This window comes from Falco peregrinus, chromosome 15 (assembly GCF_023634155.1).
Source record: "Falco peregrinus isolate bFalPer1 chromosome 15, bFalPer1.pri, whole genome shotgun sequence".
Classification (NCBI taxonomy): Eukaryota; Metazoa; Chordata; class Aves; order Falconiformes; family Falconidae; genus Falco; species Falco peregrinus.
Genome location: NC_073735.1, coordinates 4,135,270 through 4,156,832, shown reverse-complemented (window position 1 = coordinate 4,156,832; position 21,563 = coordinate 4,135,270). Strand labels below are relative to the sequence as shown.

At 55.3% G+C, this 21,563-nt stretch overlaps 1 protein-coding gene across 1 annotated transcript; it reads left to right on the top strand.

Moving 5' to 3' along the window:
- Positions 1 to 272: 272 nt before the first annotated feature.
- Positions 273 to 10,262, top strand: ADAMTS15 (ADAM metallopeptidase with thrombospondin type 1 motif 15). Its single transcript, XM_055819320.1, is given in 9 exon segments — positions 273 to 977; positions 979 to 1,330; positions 5,696 to 5,828; positions 6,486 to 6,653; positions 7,092 to 7,375; positions 7,702 to 7,879; positions 7,999 to 8,180; positions 8,812 to 8,987; positions 9,400 to 10,262. Coding segments are annotated over 9 exon segments (2,832 nt in total). The 5' UTR covers positions 273 to 399; the 3' UTR covers positions 10,181 to 10,262.
- Positions 10,263 to 21,563: the final 11,301 nt, after the last annotated feature.

Below are 21,563 nucleotides of genomic sequence, written 5' to 3'. Positions count from 1 at the left end.
TCCCCCCCGCATCCCCATCCCACCGCATCCCATCCCACCGCATCCCACCCTCCCCCCCCCGCCCGCCGCGCCCCCCCGCCCCGCCGCTCGGCGCCCCTCCCGCCCGCTCCGCCGTCCCCCCGGCCCCGAGTGGCTGCGGCGGGGCCAAGCCGCGCCCCGCGCCCCCGCCCCGCTGCCGCCCCATATAAGCCCGGGCGCCCCGCAAGGCAGGTAGCGGCGGGGCAGGGGCTGGCGCGGCCGCTCCGCTCCGCTCCCCCCGCCCCGCCCCCCCCCCTCTCCCCGGCGTCGGGACCCGCAGCAGCGGGAGGAGGAGGAAGGAGAGAGGAAGGGGGGGGCCGGGTCCCGCGTTCTCCCGCCTCCCCCGGAGCCCGATGCCGCCGGCCTGAGCGCGCCGGGACGATGCTGCCGCTGCTGCCGCTGCTGCCGCTGCTGCTGCTGGGCGCCCCGGGGCTGAGCCTGCCCTCGGGGGGGGACCCGGCCGACACCGCGGTGGTCACCCCGCTCCGCCTGGACCCCGACATCAACGGCCGCTCTTACTTCAGGCGGGGCCCCGCCGAGCCCCCCCGGGGAGGGCGGGCGGTGGTCTTCCAGCTCTCGGCCTTCGGGGAGGACTTTTACCTCCACCTCTCCCCCGACGCCCACTTCATCGCGCCCGCCTTCGCCGCCCACTACCTGGGGGTCGCGCCGGGCGCCGCCAGCCCCCTCCCCGGCCTCCGCCACTGCTTCTATTCGGGGGATGTCAACGCCGACCGGGAGTCTTTCGCCGCCCTCAGCCTTTGCGGGGGGCTCCGGGGGGCTTTCGGCTACCGGGGGGCCGAGTATCTCATCAGCCCGCTGGCGGGGGGGGCGGCCGGGGGAGCCCACCGCCTGCAGCGCCGCAGCCCCGGCCGCCCCGTCGGGGCCGGAGCATCCCGCTGCGCCGTGGGCTCTGGGCTGACCCCCGGCGTGCTGCAGGCGCTGTACAAGTACCAGGGGCGCGGGGGGGGGAAAAGGGGGTCGAGCCAAGCGCTTTGCCTCTGTCCCCCGTTACGTGGAGACCTTGGTGGTGGCGGACGAGTCGATGGTGAAGTTCCACGGCGATGACCTGCAGCACTACCTGCTCACCCTGATGGCCACGGCCGCCCGCCTCTACAAGCACCCCAGCATCCGCAACCCCATCCAGATCTCCGTGGTCAAGTTCCTCCTCATCGGGCAGGATGACAAGGGGCCCAAGGTCACCAGCAACGCCGCCCTCACCCTCCGCAACTTCTGCGCCTGGCAGAAGAAGTGGAACAAGGTCAGCGACAAGCACCCCGAGTACTGGGACACCGCCATCCTCTTCACCAAGCAGGTGGGTGCAGGGGGGATGACCCCGCAGAGCCGTCCCCCATCTCAAGGAGCCCTGCACCCTGCTAACCTCCTGCCACCTGTGCACCATTGCACTTGTGGCTGATCCCCCTTTTCCCAAGGGACCCTCCACCCTCAGGTGCGGGGGTGGGGGGAGCGAGGTGGGGAGCCAGCCTGCTTGAGCCAGCCCTTGCTCTCCTCTGGGCAGGTTTTGGCCAGCAGCCCGGAGAAAGCCCTGCTGGGGTGAGCGAGGCCAGGAGGTGCACAAAGGCAGGTTGCCCGCAGGGGCAGAAACCCCCCTTCCATCCCCTGCCTCCTGGCAGGAGCCTCAGCAGCCACCACCCCGAAACGCGGGGTCTGAGCCCAGAAAAGGAGGAGCGTGGCCCCACTTCCCCCTCTCCAGCTGGGAAGAACTGATGGTGGCACCTGCCAAGAAAAAAAAAACCAAACCCTCTCCCTGCTTCCTCTGACTCATGCGCGAAGTCCTCCTGAGAACCTGGACCTCTCCTCCGCATGCTGGCTGCTCCGCGCAGACCCAGCTCAGGGCTGGAAGAAAAGCACCAGAAATACGGCCAGCGCTTTGTGGGGGGGAGGAAGAGGCAAGAGTCTTCCTCACAGCTGCCATGGGCTGGTGGAAAGGGGCTTTGCCGGGCTGCGTTTCACTAGGGCTCCGCAGGCAACGTGGGATGCAGGGTGATGAGTGAGCTCGCCGTCCTCCCACCCCTGTGAACTGGGGGACACCGAAGCAGCAAGACTCCTCCCAGTGCCTCCTCCGGGGGCTGCTCCTCTCCCCGCCACAGCGCTGACACTGGTGCGGTGCCAGGCTAAGGGGTGTTGCCACCTGCACCCCCAAATCACTGGGGGGGGGGGGGGGGAAGGATAAGCCCAGCTTGAAGGGGATGGCCACTATCTCCCCTGGCCGCAGCAGGCTTGGCCAAGCAAGAGTGACTTGTGTTTTCTCCTTCCCCATCCCTGCCCAGTTGTTTTTGGCTCTGGGACAGGTCGGGAACTCCCCTCAACAGCAGGAGACCATTCCCAAAACGTCTTTCCAGGTCAAGCACTTGTGGGTGGGAAGGGTACAGCGCTCAGCTGCCCCTAGCCTGGGGTCAGCGCGGGCTGACGATGGCCTGGAGCAGGAATGATGCTGTGCAGGACATGTGAGACCTCATCCTGCCAGTCCTGCTTGTCCCCCTGCCCTGGGCAGGGACCATGTCCCCCAGCCGGCTGTAAATCCCGCTGGAGCAGAGGCAGGGTTGAACCCCAGCCTGCTGGAGCAGCTCCTGCCTGTGCAGGGTGGCTGTGAAGAGGAGGACACCTGCTGACACCCCTGTGGGGACGAGCCAGCTCCATCTCTGATGGAAACCTGGTGAGGTCACTGGAGCCACACGTGGGACGGGTTCGCTCCCAGCGATTTGAAAGCTGCAGATCACGGCTGAGCTGCATTTCTTACACATTGCTAAACCATCCATTCCTGAAATCCCAAAGCAAGCTTGGTGCAAAGGCACACGATGGAGGAGACATCTGCCTTCCTTGAGTGTATCCATCTGTGGTCCCCTGACACCCCGAAGCTTATCTCCCTGCCAAAAAGCTGTTACATAAGCCCCCAACTTAAATTTCATCTCGAGCCCAGTTGATAGGCAGTTGCCAGTTGTGTCGAGTTGCTGATGAATGGGACTGTCCTCTCCCACTCGGTTTTGCTCTTTCCTGATGTCGGTCACGCTGGACCGTGGATTTGCCTTTGGGGAGCTCGGTCCCACTCAGTCGGTGGGCGCAGATCTGCCAGCAACTGTGGCCGTGGGACCTTCACCTTCCTACCTGAGCCGGTGCTTGTTGGAGGGTCCTGCAGAACATCCAGCCTTCAGCTGCACTCCTGCCTCTTGGAAACAGCGTCATGCACATGGGAAAGGGCTCAGCCATGCTTCCCACCCACCCTGGACCTTGCCATCCCACCAGCACAGGTTTGCTGAACATCTTTGGCCCACTGTAAAATCAAAGGGATGTCGCACTGAGGAACATCTGGCTGCAGCCTAACATGCAGCAGATGCTGTGGGGGAATTTGGAGCTCTGTAGCTCAAGGCTCAGCTTTTTTGGGGCTGCTTTGGACGCACGTCAGAAACCCCCATGGTAGGGAGAGTGCTTATGACCTGCTCGCTGAGCAGGGAAATTAATGCACTAGCCACAAGGATTCCCTGCCAACCGACCTACAGAACATCTTGAGAAGTTCACCAGGGGATGGAAGTACCCACAGATGAAGGTCAGGCTGGCAGGAGAGTCCTGATGGTGCATGGAGCAGGTCGCCTGTAACCCCTTGGGGCATCCTCCCTGTATCGGCTGGCAGTGGGGGGTACCAGTGATGGCGAGCACATCCTGCAGAGGCAGAGCTGGCCCTTTGCATGCTGCTTTCCCACCTTAAACCGCTTGTCTTTCTCTCTCCTCCCCTCTGTAACTCCATCCTTGCATCACCTCCCCTCCTGCGCAGGCTGGACCCCCAGCAAGGCTGGAGGAGGTGTTTTGGGGGAGTCGGGACCCCTCGTTAGAGTGCAGAGATGCCGCCCAGCCTCTCAAAGTGGGCTGTCCCTGGGAGGCTGTGGCTGAGGGGGTTGGGAAAACCCCGTTAAGAGGCACTCGTTGATGCATCCCCGCAGCCGGCAGGCGAGGTTCAAGAGCCAGAAGTGGGTCAGTGTGTCAGTGCAGGTGTTGGGCTGGGAGCCAAAAGCTCGCTGTGCCAGCAAGGAAACGGCGACTCTTCAAAGAGCAGTGAGTGGGGAGCCAGGAGCGGCCACCTCTTCCCTGCGATGTTGTGTCATCCCCCTGTGTCCCATCTTCACCCCCCAAATCTCCAGCTGTGGGACTGCCTCAGGGAAGAGCGTAGGCAGGGGGCACTGGGCAAGCTGCACCCCTGGGTGAGCTTAGCATGGCAATGGCACTGGCTTTTTGGGACAGGGGACCCTGTGCCTGGGCTTGCTAGCCCCACCTGGTCACCCCGTGCTCAGTGCTGGTGGTGTGCCACCAGGGATGCGGGGCTGCCATCTGCTTGTTCCTGCCGGCAGTGATACACAGTGGGATCACGGATGCAGCGAGGTCCCAGCTGACAGGGAAAACTGTTGCGGAGCGAGAGCTGAACCTGGCTGTATGATGGGGTTTTCCACCAGCTGCAATAGCCGGCCCGGACCCAGGCGTTTCTTCACCTCACCTCTCCAGAGATCGCGGTCTGCTCTGTGCCTCCAGACTGTAGCCACAGGTCTCCTGGTAAAGCCATCTCAGCCTTGGCTGGGGCTCTCTGAAGTCATCAGGACTGTTAGTTACCCACGGCTGAACCTGCCTGCGCGGGAATGCCTTCAGCTTGGAAACCTTGCTGGAAATGTTGGCAGAGCAGCTCATGCGAGATTTCGAGCAACCCAGGCGCTTTGGCTGGGCAAGCGCTGAGTATGAATCACACTTATTTATAGTATGGGAGCGCCCGGCAAGTCCCTTACGTTTTCTTTTCATGTGGAAAGCAGCTCCCTGCCTCCTGCACAGCCTCCCCGGCAGCTCCCAGCCCAGCTGGGACAGCACCAAGGGATGGGGACGATGCTCCAGCCCTCCCAAGCCACCGACAGACCCCAGCATGGGAAAGGGGCATCCAAGGACAAGGCTATTGCCAGGCTGCAGCAGCAGCACATCTTCAAATGGACTTTTTAGTTGCACAAGCCCCTTGAGATCCCAAAGAAGGGCAGATTCACCTATGATGAGACCTTTCCCATCCTCTATCCTGGCAGCAACTGCATGGGGTCCGGCCATTCTTGAGTCGGGGGAGGGGGGGCTGGTCTGGTTCCTCCTTCAATCAGCTGGGCTTCGTTGCTCCTTGAGGAGTGGCTGCAAAGTGGCTTGGAGAGGCAGGAGCACTTCCCTTAGCTTTGGGAATCTCTGGACCAGCCCAGGGGCTGCTTCTTCCTAGGGAGAAGCTGAGAAAAAGGGGTCAGCTGTGACCCCGAGTCCAGGTATGTTCCCATCCACCCGCCTGGGTCCGGTCCTTGAGCTCACGATGAAAATGGGAGCCAGACTGACTCCTCCGTGCCGAAACCAATTCCACCCTGGCTGGAGGAGCCGTTTGGGTGGGAAAAGCTGTCACTGAAGGCGTGGGAGGATGCTATGCACAAAAAGCATCCCCAGTGCCAGGGTTAAAGGCAAACACAGGGTTGCAGCCTGGTCTGGGTCAGGATTGAGGTCTCCTACCCCTGCAGCCTGATGTGGTCCCCATCCCTTCGGGCTGCTCCCCCCAGCAGGCTGGGGATCAGCTCCCTGTGGGGTACTGGGAATGGTGTGGGGATGAGGAATGGTGACGCCCATGCTGGCCCCAGGACTAACCCGCTGCCTCCGTGCCTTGCAGGACCTGTGTGGTGCCACCACCTGCGACACGCTGGGGATGGCGGATGTAGGCACCATGTGTGACCCCAAGCGCAGCTGCTCCGTCATAGAGGACGACGGGCTGCCCTCGGCTTTCACCACTGCCCACGAGCTGGGTAAGGCTCCCTGCTCTCCTCTTCCTCTCGGGAGAAATGCCAGGAGCTGACGAGGTTCAAAATAACCCTGGTTTTGGCCTCCGGAAGATCAGACAATAACCGGTATCCAGTGATGGGGAAACTCCACCTTGGGGCATATGAGACCCCCCCTGAGCTGGGTGGGAAAGAGCTGCTGAGAAAGCAAAAGAGTTTGCTGTTGTGATTGCTACCTCGGCTGGGTATCCAGGATTCAGGAGTCCTGAAATAACAGGCAGAGGGCACACCTACCTCTGGAGACACTTGCCCTACTCGGTGGGGAGGAGGAGGAGGAGGAGGAGGGAGCGGGGAGAGTGCTGAAGTCTCCTTCTCTTTGCATCTTCCCTTGCCCTTCCATGTGCTTTCCATGTGCACAAAGCAGCCGGGACAGTGCCGGAAATCTTGCTGGCTCAGGGATGCTGCTGGCAGGGTGGCTCATGTGTGCCAGTCGTGCAGGCAGAGCCAGGGTGTGCACGAGCATCATCCTTCCCCAGATGTCTCCTGGGCTGCCCGCAGCCATTGCAATCCTTGCAGTGGTCTGCCCTGTTCTGTGCCTCAGTTTCCCCATTTCAAGAATCTGTGAGGCCCTGCTCTGCATGTCAAGCAGGGTTATTCATGCTGCCCTCCTTTAAACCCCCTCAGGCCACGTCTTCAACATGCCCCATGACAACGTGAAGGCCTGCGAGGAGGTCTTCGGCCGGCTGAAGACCAACCACATGATGTCCCCCACCCTCATCCAGATCGACCGTGCCAACCCCTGGTCAGCCTGCAGCGCTGCCATCATCACCGACTTCCTAGACAGTGGCCACGGTGAGCCCTCCTGCACCCCGTGCCCCCTTACCTGTGTCCCTGCCCTGTGGGAGCAGGATCCATCCCTGCGGTTGGTTACTGGGAGAGGCTGATGGGCTGTAGAGTGACTCTTCTCCTCACTCTGCAAACAAAGTTAGAAGGAAACCAGGAGTTTGGCAGCATTTCTGCAACGGCCAGGCTTCCTCGGTGCCGAGGTGACCCCAGCAGTGATGCCTGCCCTGAAGCTGCTGGTGGTTACTAAGAGATGGAGTCTCTTGGGTCTGGGATACAGCTGACCTCCAGGGCATCCTGGTCCCGCTGGCAGCGCGTGGCTGGGACAGCTTTGTCCAAATTACCGGCGGCCACCCCTCACCTCCCCGCAGCAATGCTCTCCCACCCCACACTGGTCTGTAGAACCCCCCAAGGACCCAGTAGACCCCTCCATCCCCACTTCTGCAGGAGACTGCTTGCTGGACCAGCCTGCCAAACCCATCCCGCTGCCCGAAGACTTACCGGGGACGAGCTACAGCCTGAACCAGCAGTGCGAGCTGGCCTTTGGCGTGGGCTCCAAGCCCTGCCCGTACATGCAGTACTGTGCCAAGCTCTGGTGCACGGGCAAGGCGCGCGGGCAGATCGTCTGCCAGACCCGGCACTTCCCCTGGGCGGATGGCACGGGCTGTGGCGAGGGGCGCTTCTGCCTGAAGGGTGCCTGTGTTGAGAGGCATAACATCAGTAAGTACAGGGTGAGTACCTGCGCCGTGAACCTCAAAAACATCCCGTGGGGTCACCCTGAGCTTTTGTGTTGGGTGCTGGCTGAGCAATCCCTCTCCTCCTGGTGCTGGGGAGCTGGCGGGGAGACACGGATGTGAAAAGAGGTGGAGGACCCTTGGGTATTGCTTATTTCTCAGGGAGGGATGGTGCTGTACCGCTCCATCCAGCCCCAGGCAGGTTGGGGAGCAGCTGGTAGAGGTCTTGCTTACAAAGGGATGGCTCTGAGGCTGGAGAGCCCTGCTTGGGGTGGAGCCGGTGGTGATGGGGATGCAGCATCTCATCCCCTGCATCCCCACAGGTGGACGGTGGCTGGGCAAAGTGGGCGCCCTATGGGCAGTGCTCGCGGACGTGCGGCGGTGGGGTGCAGCTGGCCAAGCGGGAGTGCACCGACCCAGTACCTGCCAACGGGGGTTCCTACTGCGAGGGCATCCGCGTCAAGTACCGCTCCTGCAACCTGGACCCCTGCCCTGCTGCAGGTAAGGGGCTGGAGCTCAGTTCGCTTGTGGTTGGGTGCATGACGTATAAAAACCCCATAAAACTGGAGCCGAAGGTCCAGGCTGGTCCTTGATCCCATGCACATTCCCATTTTTTCCAGTGCCAGGGAAGAGCTTCCGTGAGGAGCAGTGCGAGGCTTTCAACGGCTACAGCCACAGCACCAACCGCCTCACCGCCTCTGTCTCCTGGGTCCCCAAATACTCCGGCGTCTCGCCCCGGGATAAATGCAAGCTCATCTGTCGGGCTAATGGCACCGGCTACTTCTACGTGCTGGCACCCAAGGTGGGTGGGAGATCCTCAGGGTCAGCATCTCAGCTGTAGGATGACTCCAGCATGCCTGGGAATGCAAGAATTTTCCCTGTCTGGTGGGCAGCTGGTGTTAGACGAGGTTGTAGAGGATGGGAATTCACCAGGCTGGTATGGAACAGGAGGTTGTAGAGGATGGGAATCCACCAGGCTGGTATGGAACAGCCTGGATGTATTGGCTTATTTATTTCAGGGCTGAAGTTGGTCCATGGAGGGTCTTCCTCTGGGTTTGGAAAGGTGCCTCTGGGATATGTTCATGATCCTGAAATAGAGGATGATAACGACAGTGCCGGGGAAGCGATGTGCATGCCAGACAAGGGACCGAGCAGGGTGGTGTTATCTGTGTCTCCATCGCAGCCTGTTCCCTTTGCACCGATGCAATCAAAAGGGCCAGAAAGGGATGTAGTCCCACCTAACAATTCTCAGAAACCTTAAAATTCCCAACTGCAAAGCAGAGCATGAGCAAAGGGCGACACGGTGCCCGCTAGCATCTCCTCAGGGCTGGCTGGCTGGATTCAGGTAGCCCCACCTTGGATGGCCGCAGCTGCGGGGCTCTGTGGGGTGGCAGAGGAAGATGCAGCAGCTTGTTTTGCTCACCCTTGTACAGGTTGTAGATGGCACCCCTTGCTCCCCAGACTCCACCTCGGTCTGTGTCCAGGGCAAATGCATCAAAGCGGGCTGCGACGGGAAGCTGGGCTCCAAGAAGAAGTTTGATAAATGCAGCGTCTGCGGAGGAGACAACAAGAGCTGCAAGAAGGTCTCAGGCTTGTTCACCAAACCCATGTAAGTGCTAGGTGACCACGTGCGCTTTCCCCTCTCCCAGCTCTGCTTTTTGGGGCGGATGCGGGAAGGTCCTGGAGATGGTGCCTGGGATCCTGAGCAAACTGTCCTGGTGCTAGTGATGAAGGAGCAGGACACATTTAACATGCTGTCGGTTTCTGCTGATGGAGTTACCTCTGGTAGGTCCATGCTGTTGAGCCAGAGGAGTTTCAGCATCTTCCCATATCTGGGTGACCTCAGCCTAGGTGAAACTCTGTTGAGGGAGGAGATTCAAAATGATCTTCGAAGGAAGGAGGAGATAATTGTAGGGGTGGGAAGATCTCCGAGCTGTAGCTGCAGAGTTTCGGGGCAGGGGCATGCCGTAACGGGATGCTCCCCTGCCTGATGGCCTGCCCTACCTGCTTTTCACTTCCAGGCACGGCTACAACTTCGTGGTGGTCATCCCCGCGGGCGCCTCCAACATCGACATCAGGCAGCGAGGCTACAAAGGGCTGATCAGTGACGACAACTACTTGGCGCTGAAGAACGGGCAGGGCAAGTACCTGCTGAACGGCCACTTCATCGTCTCGGCCGTGGAGAGGGACCTGATGGTGAAGGGCAGCGTCCTGCGGTACAGCGGCACCGGCACGGCTGTCGAGAGCCTCCAAGCTTTCAAGCCCATCCAGGAACCCCTGACTTTGGAGGTGCTCTCCGTGGGGAAGATGACCCCTCCTCGGGTACGCTACTCCTTCTACCTCCCCAAGGAGAGCAAGGAGGACAAGTCCTCCTACAAGAAGGAGGGCAAGACCTCCCCAGACCTCAACAACAGTGTCCTCAGCCTGTCCAACCGCTTGGATGGTGGGAGACCGAGCTACAAACGTCCCTCCTACAAGTGGGCGGCGGGTGGCTGGGAGGCTTGCTCAGTCACCTGCGGCGATGGCTTGCAGAAGCGTTCGGTGGCTTGTCGCGACTCCTACGGCCAACCGGCCGCTGAATGCGATGCAGCACAGCGGCCGGCTGATGTCCGGCTGTGTGGGGAGCCCTGCCCGGTGTGGGAAGCTGGACCTTGGTCTCCCTGCTCCAAGAGCTGCGGTCGGGGTTTCAAGAGACGGGCGCTGAAGTGCTCGGTCCCAACCGGGCACCTGCTGCCCAGGGAGAGTTGCAATTTTCGGAGGAAGCCACAGGAGCTGGATTTTTGCACCTTGAGGCCATGCTGAGCAGGTCAAGGGGTGTTTGTGAGGAAGGGCATGGTGTTACTCTGGCTGGATGCGGCTGAGCAGCAGCCAGGGGTTGGGAGAGGGGGAGATGTCCATAGCACATAGCAAATGGGGTGGGGGTGGGGGGAATCAGGAAAAAATTTGGGGGGAACAAAAAGGAACCTGGGTGTGGGACAGAGCACGGACAGCCCATGCGCCTGGGAGAGAGGGCTTTTACCGACCAGGTCACTCTGAGACAGAGCGGGAACGAACATCTACCTCGAAGCCGCCGAATGACGCAGAAACCCACCGGCGGAGACTGGGAGTTGGGGGGGGTGGGGAAAACGAGGATGGAAACAAGGAGAGTCACTGCCCGGGATGGATCCGAGTACAGGCAGGGATACACCCCTAAAGTGCACAGTCGAAGCCTCCCCTGTCTTCCCAGGGCCAAGCCTACCTCCCCCCTCCCCGGACTCCCCCAACACTTGTGCTAAACGGGATCAAAAGGATTTACCAACGCAACGACGGCACATCACGTTGTCCAGCCACCGGTGCAACGAGGTGCTGGGACTGGTGTCTTGCTGGTGATGACCTTGCAGCCTGGGTGGGCTGGAGAGCCCCAGCAGCAGCCCCCGGCCAGGCTAGAAGGTGGTGGCTTTATTTTCATTTTCTCCTCATGTTTATGACCTGACCAGTGTAGATTTTATGGTGCTTAACTCTGTATTTTTTTTTTTTTTAACCTCCTTCCTCTCCTTCTCGAGGGATGTAAACCTTGCGTAGTGGGGATGGTGTTATTCCCCGTGGGCTCTCACCTGGCTGAGGTTTATCCTATGGTGCTTTGGGATGGGGCTGTGCGAGCACTCAGCGCGTGGCTGGATGCTCCTGTACACCCTGGTCCGGGACAGGCTGTAAACCGCCCGCCTGAAGTTTTTCAGGGCTAAAAGGGATCACTACGGACCTGAGATTTGAGCTGTCATTCCAAAAAAGCCACAAGCAACCGTACTGTAGTACCACGGCACAGGGTCAGACGCAGCCCTGTGACTTGCCAGTACTTGACTCCGCTCTGGAAATGGTGCTCGCTGCTTAATGGGACCAGTACGCCGTGCCCAGACATCCCACCACCCTCTGCCCTTCAACCTCTGGCCCAGGCTGGGTTGTTTTTCCTCTGTGTTAAGCCTTGCTGAGATACCCTAAACTGAACTCTAGCAGAGCCGGGGCGACTTCCCCAGCATTGCTTTTGAGCTGCGGGAGCAGGAGATAAATTTGGGTCTGGGGCTTTCCTGGGGAAAAGGGGCTCAGCGAGGCTCAGGCATGCGGGGAAAGAGGGGGGCTTTGGATCGCCTGCTGCTGCAGAGCAGCTACAAGTGGTTTCCCCCTCCGGGGTTTTGTGCAAGGGTTCTTACTGTACCTCCGATGGTTTATGTAGCATCGCTGCCCGTTGTGGTCGGAGGCTGTCTTACCTCTTCCCAATGACCATTTAACGCATCGTTTATATCTCGGATCAAATCATCAGGGACCATTTCACTTTTTGCTTTTTCCACTGATGAAGGTGCCTCTTAATTAGCTGTGACTGTGAGCAAGCCAGAGTCTCTGGGTCAAGCTATGCAGGTTTGGAGATCAGCAGAAAGGGACGATACACAGGGTATGGGCAATTATGGGTAGGCAGAAGATGCTGCCTTGGCAGCTAGAGGCTTGGATCCTATCTTGCTCACTCGCTCCCCTGTAGATCTAGTGTGGAAACTCCTTGTGCCCTTGGTCTGCTCCGAAAGGTCTCCAGCAGCAGTCAGCTGTGGGCAAGAAGAGAAAGATCCCAAGAAACAGGACAGCGGTAGCACAAGGGTTTCCTTGCCAAACCTTTCCATCAGCTTAGCAGACTCCTCGTGACAATGTTTGTGGACCCATCCTCCCTGGATTTATGTAATGCCTTTTTGAACACAATAATATTTTGGGTCTCCATGCAGCTTGACAGAGCCAGGAGCAGATGTTGTGGTTGCTCTGCACAGCAGGAGATGGGATTTAGTGTTCTAGGAAATCCCTTCCAGGTCTCCATTCCCATGAACATATCATCCGTTTTCTGAGGGTTTTCCTGCGTAGCCAAGCCTGCCGTGCTTTCATCTGGGGACAGAGCTCCGAGGAGCTGCCCTTTTGTGTCTTGCCATCTAACAGATGGTTTCCAAGCCACGGAGAAATTGTCACCCTTGCTCATGGGGAGGGGAAGGACAGGACAGGAGGGATTTCTTGTGTGTGGTTCTTTTGCCGAGTATACAGCAAAAGGACGGAGATGCCGATTGTACTGGCTGCTTTGTGTATACCATGTATACTAAACATCGATCTCTGCTGTTTGTGCATCAATAGCAAACCTGAAATAAAACTGTATTTAAAGTTACACCTGGTTCCCTGGGGGACACGGTTGTGCCCATGTCATTTAGTTGGTGGCTGCGGAGCTTTTCTCGTCTTACTGTGATCCCAGCCTCTTTGAATTCTCATTAATTGAACTAAAAAAAAAAAAAGCCACCTTTGAAAACCTAACAGGTTTATTCTGACTTGCTTCTGCCACAGGATTTGTTAATGGCAAAATAAACCCCCAGCCAGAAAGAGCCCAGAGGTGGGTTGGTCCCTGCAAGCCCCAGGGCTCTCCCACACCAGGATGGAGCATGCACGGGGCTGGTTTGCTTTAGCCTGAAATCAGGATGCTCTTCCATCAGCATAACAGCAATATAGAGTTAAACGGATTAATATAAACGGAACAGCGCTCTCACATCCTGGAACAACTGTGTCCACACATTGTCCGGAATCATCCCTTCCCAACTTGCTATCTGGAGTCAGCCGCTCCGTAGGCGGACGGAGCCTTACTCACAGCACCTGCAGACGGTCCGGGATAAGCAAGGGTAGCTCTCCAGCTGTGCCAACTGGCACGGCCACGGGGTTGCTGGGTGCCCAGAAAACCACGTGCATTCCTCCTGCCGATTCCCAGCACACCCTCCCTGAGTCAGAGCCCTCTTTCCCTCTTGTACGGTGGCCAACGGTGAGATAAAACTTCTTTTTAACGGGCCACGTCAGCTCAGGGATGCCTGATGTCACCCCCTCCAGCTCCCAGCAGATTGCCTGGCATTTTATTTCCCCCCCTAGCAAATGCAATTTTATTTTTTTTTCCCCTCCTATGTTGTAACGGTTTGGCACATTTAATCTCTTTTTGGGGAAGGGCAAGCTCACTTTGCTTTTTATTACCATAAAGAAATAATCATCACGGATGTGACCCAGCACCTTCCTCCTCACCGGCTGCTACAGGAAATAAAGGATTGAGCACCTGTGTCTCTCCCCAAAAGAAAATACAGTTTCAGCCTAAATATACCCCACGCTGCAATGGCTCCAGCTGCAAACAGCTTTGTTAGGAACAGGGAGGCAGGTTTCCACCTGGCACAATACCCCACACCATAGCTTTCCCCTCACTTATCTGTTCAGGAGCAGAACCCCAAGTTACACCCAACACCTCCCTCCTCCAGCACCAGGTGACAGCCACGCTTTTAACAATGTGCCCTTAAAGAGAGACAAAAAAACCCCAAACCAACCCACAAGCCCCGAGTATTTACCCGGTGAGGAAGGAAGAAGCAGAGCACCCATGCACAAAGGGAAGCTGCTGTTTAACCAAGACGTGGTCTGTTTGCTCAGGGTGCTTTGTTGCAGGGAAGCCGTTGGTGACTTAATGGGGCTGAGGCAAACACCAACACCTGGCACCAGCCAGGTGACACAGGTGATGCTCTGCCCCCGTATCAAGGTATTAAGCCTGAAGCTGCAGGAATAAGCTCCAGGTGAAAGAGAAATGATGCAGAGCATCTTACGGTGTGTCCAAGGGGAAGGGGTAGCTTTTCCCCACATTGTGAGATGCTGCCACCGGCAGTCCTCAGGCTTCCTAGTTTCCTGACACTGAAAGGTTTTGTGTTTTGCTTCCTTTCACTGTGAATTTGTCTTCTTTGGATTCTCTGATGCCTAATAAAAGGCTGAGCTGGCCGCTTTTCCCTTCAGGGGATGCTGATGCCTCTTCACCTGCATCCTCCAGCTCCACTAAAGTGAAGGAAACCTGCAGCTTTGAAACCTCAGCCTTGCTGTGGTTAAAACGGGGTTAAAACCAGCCAGGGAACTGAAGGTGGCAGAGGGACATGGCTCATCCCCTTGGGCCAAGGCATCATGCCCAGGTGTCCCCATCAAGCCTCTCAATCGGAGAAAAGCTGCTGGATCCCAGGAGCGAGTTACATCCTGGGAGAGGCACAGGAGCATTTCTGAAATGCCCCTCTGGTAGCATTTTATTTCCCTGTTCCCCACCTTTGGCACACTGAGAGCGCTGTGGGATTTTGTGTAAAAGAAAAAGAAAACTATATAAAAACCCCAAAACCCTATCAAAAAAACCACCACCCTGCCACATAAGAAAAGACCTGCCCAAGACCTCTGCTAGAACAAGTGCATTTAGTTCCCCTGGTTATTTTCTTTGCCCTTTTCTTGCGCTCTTCACTGGGCATCTGTTTTTAGCTGCCTTTGGAGAAAGGTGCTGGATTAGACAAACCTCTGCTCGACCCAATGCACCTTTTCTTACATCTTAAGCAGTAAAAATGGCTTAAAAACTGCATCTGCCCCTGTGGCATAGTAGCCCGAGGCACAGCTGGTGCTCGTGGTGGGACGCGGAGATCTCCAGCCTCAAGCTCTTGCAGCAGCACTCATAGCAAGTGCTAAACTCTCTAAATGATTTCACACGTGAGGGGATTTGCTGAGAACGAAAGTCCTGTGGGGCTCCAGCCAAACCACCCACTGCTTGGCTCCGAACCCATCCCTGCTGAGCCCAAGGATGGAAGATGGCTTGGGCAGTGCGTACCCAACGCCTTTCACGAGACCAAAACTCCGCCTGGGACTGCTGGCAAATCTGCTTGTTTTCATTTGTCCTAAGCCGAAACTTAAAAAAAAAAAAAAATAATTAAAAAAAAGGTTACCTGAAGTGTAATGTCAGGGAGAGAAAGCTGGGAGAGGGCAGCGCTCCTGCCTCCTTTCGTCTTCCTGGTCCAGAGCTTCGACATGGCTGTGGATCCGCTCCCTGGGCTGGGATGCTTGCTATTATTATTGCTATTTCTATTATTATTATTTCTATTATTATTTTTATTCTTCTTATTTTTATTCTTCTTCTTCTGATTGGGTTTTGCCAGGAGACAAAAGCAAAACCAGACGTAGAGTTCAACAAATGGACTTAATTGATAACACATGTCCTGCAGAAAAACTCTCCTGAGGAGTGGAATAAACCGGGAAGGGCCACAGGGAAAACTGGGATGGTCACCTGAGGCTGGGCATGTAAAATGAAATGCTGGTGTGGAGCAGGAATGAGACCCCGGCCCCTCTCCCCGCTTTCCTCCATCACCTCTCCGGCGCCGGCGGCTGCGCTAAGTGCCGTGGAGCCAAGCTGAGAGGACAGGCTGTGCTGGCTATGGCCGGTCCTCCTCGAATCTGGCAGGGAAAAACCTGCTCTCCAAGCAGAAAAGGCCCTTTTCCCACTTGGGCGGCTCTGAGGATGTGTCAGTGATCCTAACCCCGGGTCAGGTGCTCACAGAAACCCCGGGCAGCTTTTCCACAACCGGGTGATGGAGACGAGCTCCGGCACCATGGCAGGACCAGCTGGGGAGGGATGCCAACCCCTTGGTGATGCCGACCCTTGCTGGCTACTTGCAGCAGACTAAACTTCCCCCCGTCGTCCTCCCCAGCCAGAAAACTGACACGTTCCCACAAGCATTTCTGCCGATTTTTTTTTTTTAAAATATATATATTTTTTTTTTCTAATTGCACAACACGGCCTGTGCCAAATTTGTCTGGCCAACTCTAAGCAGAACTCATGGATTTATGGCACGCAAACTCCCTTTTCCTTATTGACCAGAGGCAGGAGCAGGATTTTATCTTTTTGGAGGTCTCTATCACATACTTTCACTCCTATGAATGCATCATCCTTGAAGAAGCGATGGCAGGAGGAGAGAGGCGGCGTTTGTCAGCCGAGGACTGCATCAGCATCTCCGAGGGAATGAGCTGAGTAAATCAGGCAGCTGTTAAAGATTATAATCCCTAACTAGGTAAAGCCCTTGGAAATTGCAGCCATGGGGTGAGTGGTGAGAGCTTTCCAGCCGACTCCCGGGGAAGGTGCTGCATTTGGATTTAGCCTAATTAATATCAAGTTCAGCCAAGCAAGCCTGGGAGGCGGATGGTCTCCCAAATGGTTATTTAATGTGGCTTGATTATTTACTTTCAAAGTTGGTTCTCGTTGGGTTTTGTTGTTGTTGTTGTTGCTGTTGTTTTCCCCCCTTGTAAATGAATTTAGTGCTGGAGAGAGGCGTTGGATTGACAGCTCTGGAAATACAAGCCCTCAAGGAAAAATGTTTTGGAGTTGTGAAAGGAACAACACTGAACATAAACCAGGCGTAAGGGTAATTATTTGCAGTAACAGCTGCTCTTTGCTCTAAATTGAAAAAAATAGAGACCACAGGGCTTCAGCAGAGCATTGGAGATGCTTTCAGATGGCCGAAGCATTGGGCACGGTTGGAGCTGGCTAAGCAATACACTCTGTCCCTGAGCCACTGGGACACTCAGGTCCACATTTCAGTGCTTAACTGCTGCTCTTCATGCTTAAAATACCACACATTTTTCTCAGCCCTTAAGCATATTCTTAATTTTGAGCAGGCAGTTCAGCACCTCCCGGCTCGGTACAGCCTGTAAGCAAAGCAACTTCACACACATGCTGGAAGTTTACACCGAGGCTGAATCAAAGCCTGTGGGGTGTACAGAGCTGAGAAAATATCCTAAATATAACCCTCCCCACATCACAGACCAGGCTTTTTTTTTTTTTTTTTTTTGCTTATACACTGTTTCGGCCTTTTTCTGCAACTCTATATCGTTCGGAATACTTTCAAAGTGCAGCGCCAGGCTCCGGATAGCAGAAACACATGTTCCCGAAATTATGGTCACTACAGGGACCACATCATCATGACAGAGATAATTAAGGCTCTCTGTGTTCTCGATGACATATGTTGTCCAGAAGCAGCCCCATATGCTATAGAAACACAGGCGTGAGAGGTAGGGGAAGGACATCTGGACAAGGGATGGAGAGGAAGGTGCAGCGAGATGATGAGTTAAGAGTAGACTGAGTCTACTTAAGCCAGGTCCATCTGGGCATCTTAAAAAAATAATAATCAGGGAATCTGGGAAAAAACTCAATACCCCCACGCTAGATGTTAAGTGAAATTAGGGAGACTAAAGGCCACGTCTTCATCCATCTTTAGATACCTCCAGGATTTAGGGGGAGGTGAGGTCTGGGGTTTAGGGGTCATGCCTGGGGTTGTGCAGGATCACAGCTGCAAGGTATGGCCTTGATCATCGGTTTCCCAAGTTGCCCATTAACCCCCTGGCTTCAGCACTTACTCGCGAGGTGAGGATATATTAGGCGGAAAAACAAACAGGCAGGAAAACGGACACTGAAAGACAGGGAGAACCTGGGCTGCGCTTTTTTTCTCCCAAAGGCAGGAGAAAAAGGAGTGAGTGGAGAGCAAAGGAAACAAGGAGAAAGAAGAAAAACAAGGGGAGCCTCAAGAGGGAGATGCTAATGCAAAGCAGCTGTTATCCCACCTGAATCCTCGGGTTTTTTTGGCCTCTCCACATCCCCGGAGCATCGCAGAGCAGCTGGAGACCCTCCGTAAGCCTGTGCCTGTGTGCTACACTGTCCCCAGAGGGACAGGTGAACCACGGCTGCCAAAAGGGGGGGCGGGGGGGTAGGAAAGGAAAAGCACTTTTATGTTGTTCACAGTGTGCTTGCTTTAGTTGCATAAAACTCTTTGAAACGTGTGTCTTTTTGAAAAGGAAATCTTTGGCTCAATCCCTTTTAAACTTCTTTTTTTCTGCTTTTAAGGAAGAGAAAGGGAAGCGTAAGAGACAACATGTATCCTCCTTCCAGTCCTTAGGGCCACCTCCTCATGGGCAAGTCTCTGACCTCTTGAAGAAAATGTGAAGCACATAATTTTAAAGCATTTAAGCTGCTCTTTATTTAAAAAAAAAATGAGTCCATCTCCTCTGTAAGCGATTCTGCATAATTCCTTGCCTCCATCCTTCCTTCCTTCCTTCCTTCCTCCCATCCCCAGTGCAGATGCAATTAGAAAGGCTTTAGGGATTTTTTCTTCTAATGAGGCTGAAGGGTTGCTGGAAGTGCTCGCTGAGGTGGTTTTCTGGTCGCGGTGACATTTCCTATTTGGACCCAAAAAAGAGAATTCTGCCGAAATCGGCGTGGCACGTGCGTGTGTGTGGGAGTCAGTGGTTTTTTTTTCCTTCTATTAAACAATAAAATAATAAAAGCCACAAATTTAGCACCATTGCATAACCAATGAGTTGGTACAAAGTGGTGGGCATCCGAATGTTTCCTTCTGAGCCTCCCCAGGGGAAGGCGCAGGGGCTCCTTGGCCCTGGAGCGATGCTGAGCATCCCACGCAGCCGGGTGCTCAGCCCTGGCACATGCCACGTGAGACCCCCTCATCTCCGTGCCCAGGCCTGGAAATTATTCACCAAACTCAGCTGGGATTCACTCCTAAAACTGCCATCAGGGGGTGTATATTTTTTTTGGTTTCGAGAGGTGAGTTTATGTGGGAAAAATACCACCCTGCCCTTCGCTTTGCCCTGGGTACCAGAGTGGGCAGCTTTCCTCTCCTCGCTGTCAGGGATTCCTCCTGCATTTTATTTTTGCATTGTTTCTGCTGGTGGGAAGCTAAAAGCACCAGGGAACCTGTTTGTGATTTATTGTCATTCTCCTCCCCGCTGCTGGGAGCTTTCAGCCCCCTCCGTGGTGTGGAGATGCGGCTCCGGCAAGGGTTAACTCTTCCAGCCGCCTTTTCACATTTTTCCTTTCTAACATTGCCTCTGAAGAAACAAACAGAGGCGAATCCCACCCTCTCCCGGGAGACTCTTTCTTGGCTTGTACCAGAGAACACGCAAATAATAATTATTTGTCCTATATTTTCTTTTTCAGTGTCTCATTTCAGCAGCCTCAATCGGGGATCGAGTAAATGAAATGACAAAGCGAACAAGGAAAGCAATAAACCCAAATAAATAAATAACTGATAAAACTGGAGTGGGAAGGAGATAAAAAAAAGCCCCAAACCCAACAACTGACAACATTCCCCTCGTGGCGTGGAGCGTTAAGGGCTGACGGTGTCGATAAAGCAAACAACACGGTGGGACACAGACAGGGGCTGGGGGGCTCCGCTGAGGGATGCCAGCAGGGTGCTGCTGGGTGGGAGAGATGCAAGCCCAGACATCTTGGAAAAGGTTCTAAATCCTCCTTATTCTGGCTAGCGAGTCCAAATCTACGGGGATAAATCCTTTACGGAGCAGCAGCGAGGTATTTCAGTGCCTACGTTGGCTTGTATTAAGGTGAAACTCCCTCGGGATGGAGCTTTCTGGCTCTGCTTCCCACATGCTGCTATTTCCATCCCCCCGAGCCTTCACGCACCTTCTAGTCTTCTCCCGATGGCTTTTTCAGTTCTCAGATTGCTTTGCCTATATGTAGCCTATATACTTATCTATATCTATATGGCTGTAGGGTGTTGGGCCAAACGACCTCTGAGGCTAGCGGTGAGCTTGAGCTCTGGCTCAAACCCAGCTGCAGAAGCTCAAGCCGTGGCTGCTGCCGCGGGACGGACTCCAAACCCATCAGAGCTGTGGCAGGGCTTGGGTTCGGACCCAAGGGCGAGGAAGAGGGACGTACGGTGTTTTGCACTAGAAAAATGGGTATGTGCAAGAAATCACATGGCTGTGCCGGATCGGAGTCCAGCTGCCTGCAGGAGCTACAGAAAACTCCTCTCTCGACCCATTCAATCTTCTAGTTTGCTGCTTTGCCTCTTTTCCCGGGATCAACCTCAATTTCTGTGGGTGCCTCCTAAAAAAACTAGATCCTGCTGTAGCAAAAAAATAACACTTCCTTCTTCCCACATGGAAAATAATATCAGGATGGTGGCTGCACCCCAAGATGTTCCCGCAGTCGTAATACACTGTACCTCCCCGTCAGGGCTGCAGGTCCCGGCCGTGCCTGCGATGGGCACACTGGAAACACTATTGCCCTAAGTTTTGTAGCAAAGAGCAAATATTGTGCTTCTCTGAGTAGAAATATTTGGGGTTTGCCCAAAATGTTGTGAAAAACAACATGAAGAATGCAGCAAAATGGGGAAACGGGATGAGTGGTGTTGTCACAGGTGCAGGGCTTCTCCTTTCTCCAACTTTCTATTAGATTTTATTTTCTACAGCTGCTCGTAGCCCACATCTGGTCACCCCTGTCACAGGTTTGGGCTACCTGAGTTCATGTCTGGAAGCAGCCAGTATTTCCAAGGCATTTTCACATCATACCAAAGAGGAATCCTATATTTTTCTTTCCCGGAGTGGTGGATTTGCGTGCCTTTCCCCCTAATCTCTCATCTCCGAACTCCTCCGAGCCGATAATGAAAAACTTCCCACCACGTTGGGACCACTGCTTTTCCAGATTAAGCAATGCTCCTCAAGGAAGCCGAAAACCATAACAAAACCATTTGCTAAGATAACATTATTTCAGGATTGCGGCTGCTTTCCTACACGTGCTGCAGCTTGGCTCCTCCGGATATGAAATGGTCCCGACCGACAAACCCTCCCAAACCCCCAGAGCATGCCCTGCGAAGGTGATAGCCATCTGAGCACATCCCATAGATGATTTGAGTTGCATGCTGGGCTGAAGCAGGGCCAAACAAGAGGCACCAGCAGATGTGAGGGGTTTTGGGGATGCTCCGGGCTGCACCGCTGCCTCCTGCATCCCACTGCCCGCTGCCGCGTGGGTCTCACCCACTGAAAAGGTCCGGCTCCAGCAGCCACATCACCTTTCCCTCCTCACCCACCGTGGAAGGAAACCTTTTCCTTTACCCTCTTGGCACATCCCATCTTGCTAAACATTAACATCTGCTGAGCATAACCCAGTTAGCCGGGAGTGTTTGTACAGGCTTTGCAGTCTGCGCTTCCATGTTTACTCACATTGGGCTTGTTTAAAGCCCATTTGACAGGAAAATGAATGTGTGCGGTTTTGTTATGACTCAGGGCAATCTGACATCTCCTCCTGAGCCTGCCATTGCTTCGTTGCAGGGACAGCAAACCCAACCCGCAGCCCGCTGCCGTGCAAGGAGGGCTTTCGGCGGCACTTGAGTCGGAGGGGTGTGTGTGAATAAAACGGGGAGTGCTGAAAGGAAAATGAATGGCCCAGGGGGATGATATATGTATTTTATTGCAAAGGAGGGAGAGCCACGTCGTTCGCAATTGATGTCAACCCTATTTACACCCGCTGGCAATGAGACCTCTCCGTCTCAGGGTTGGGAAGGTGGTGAGA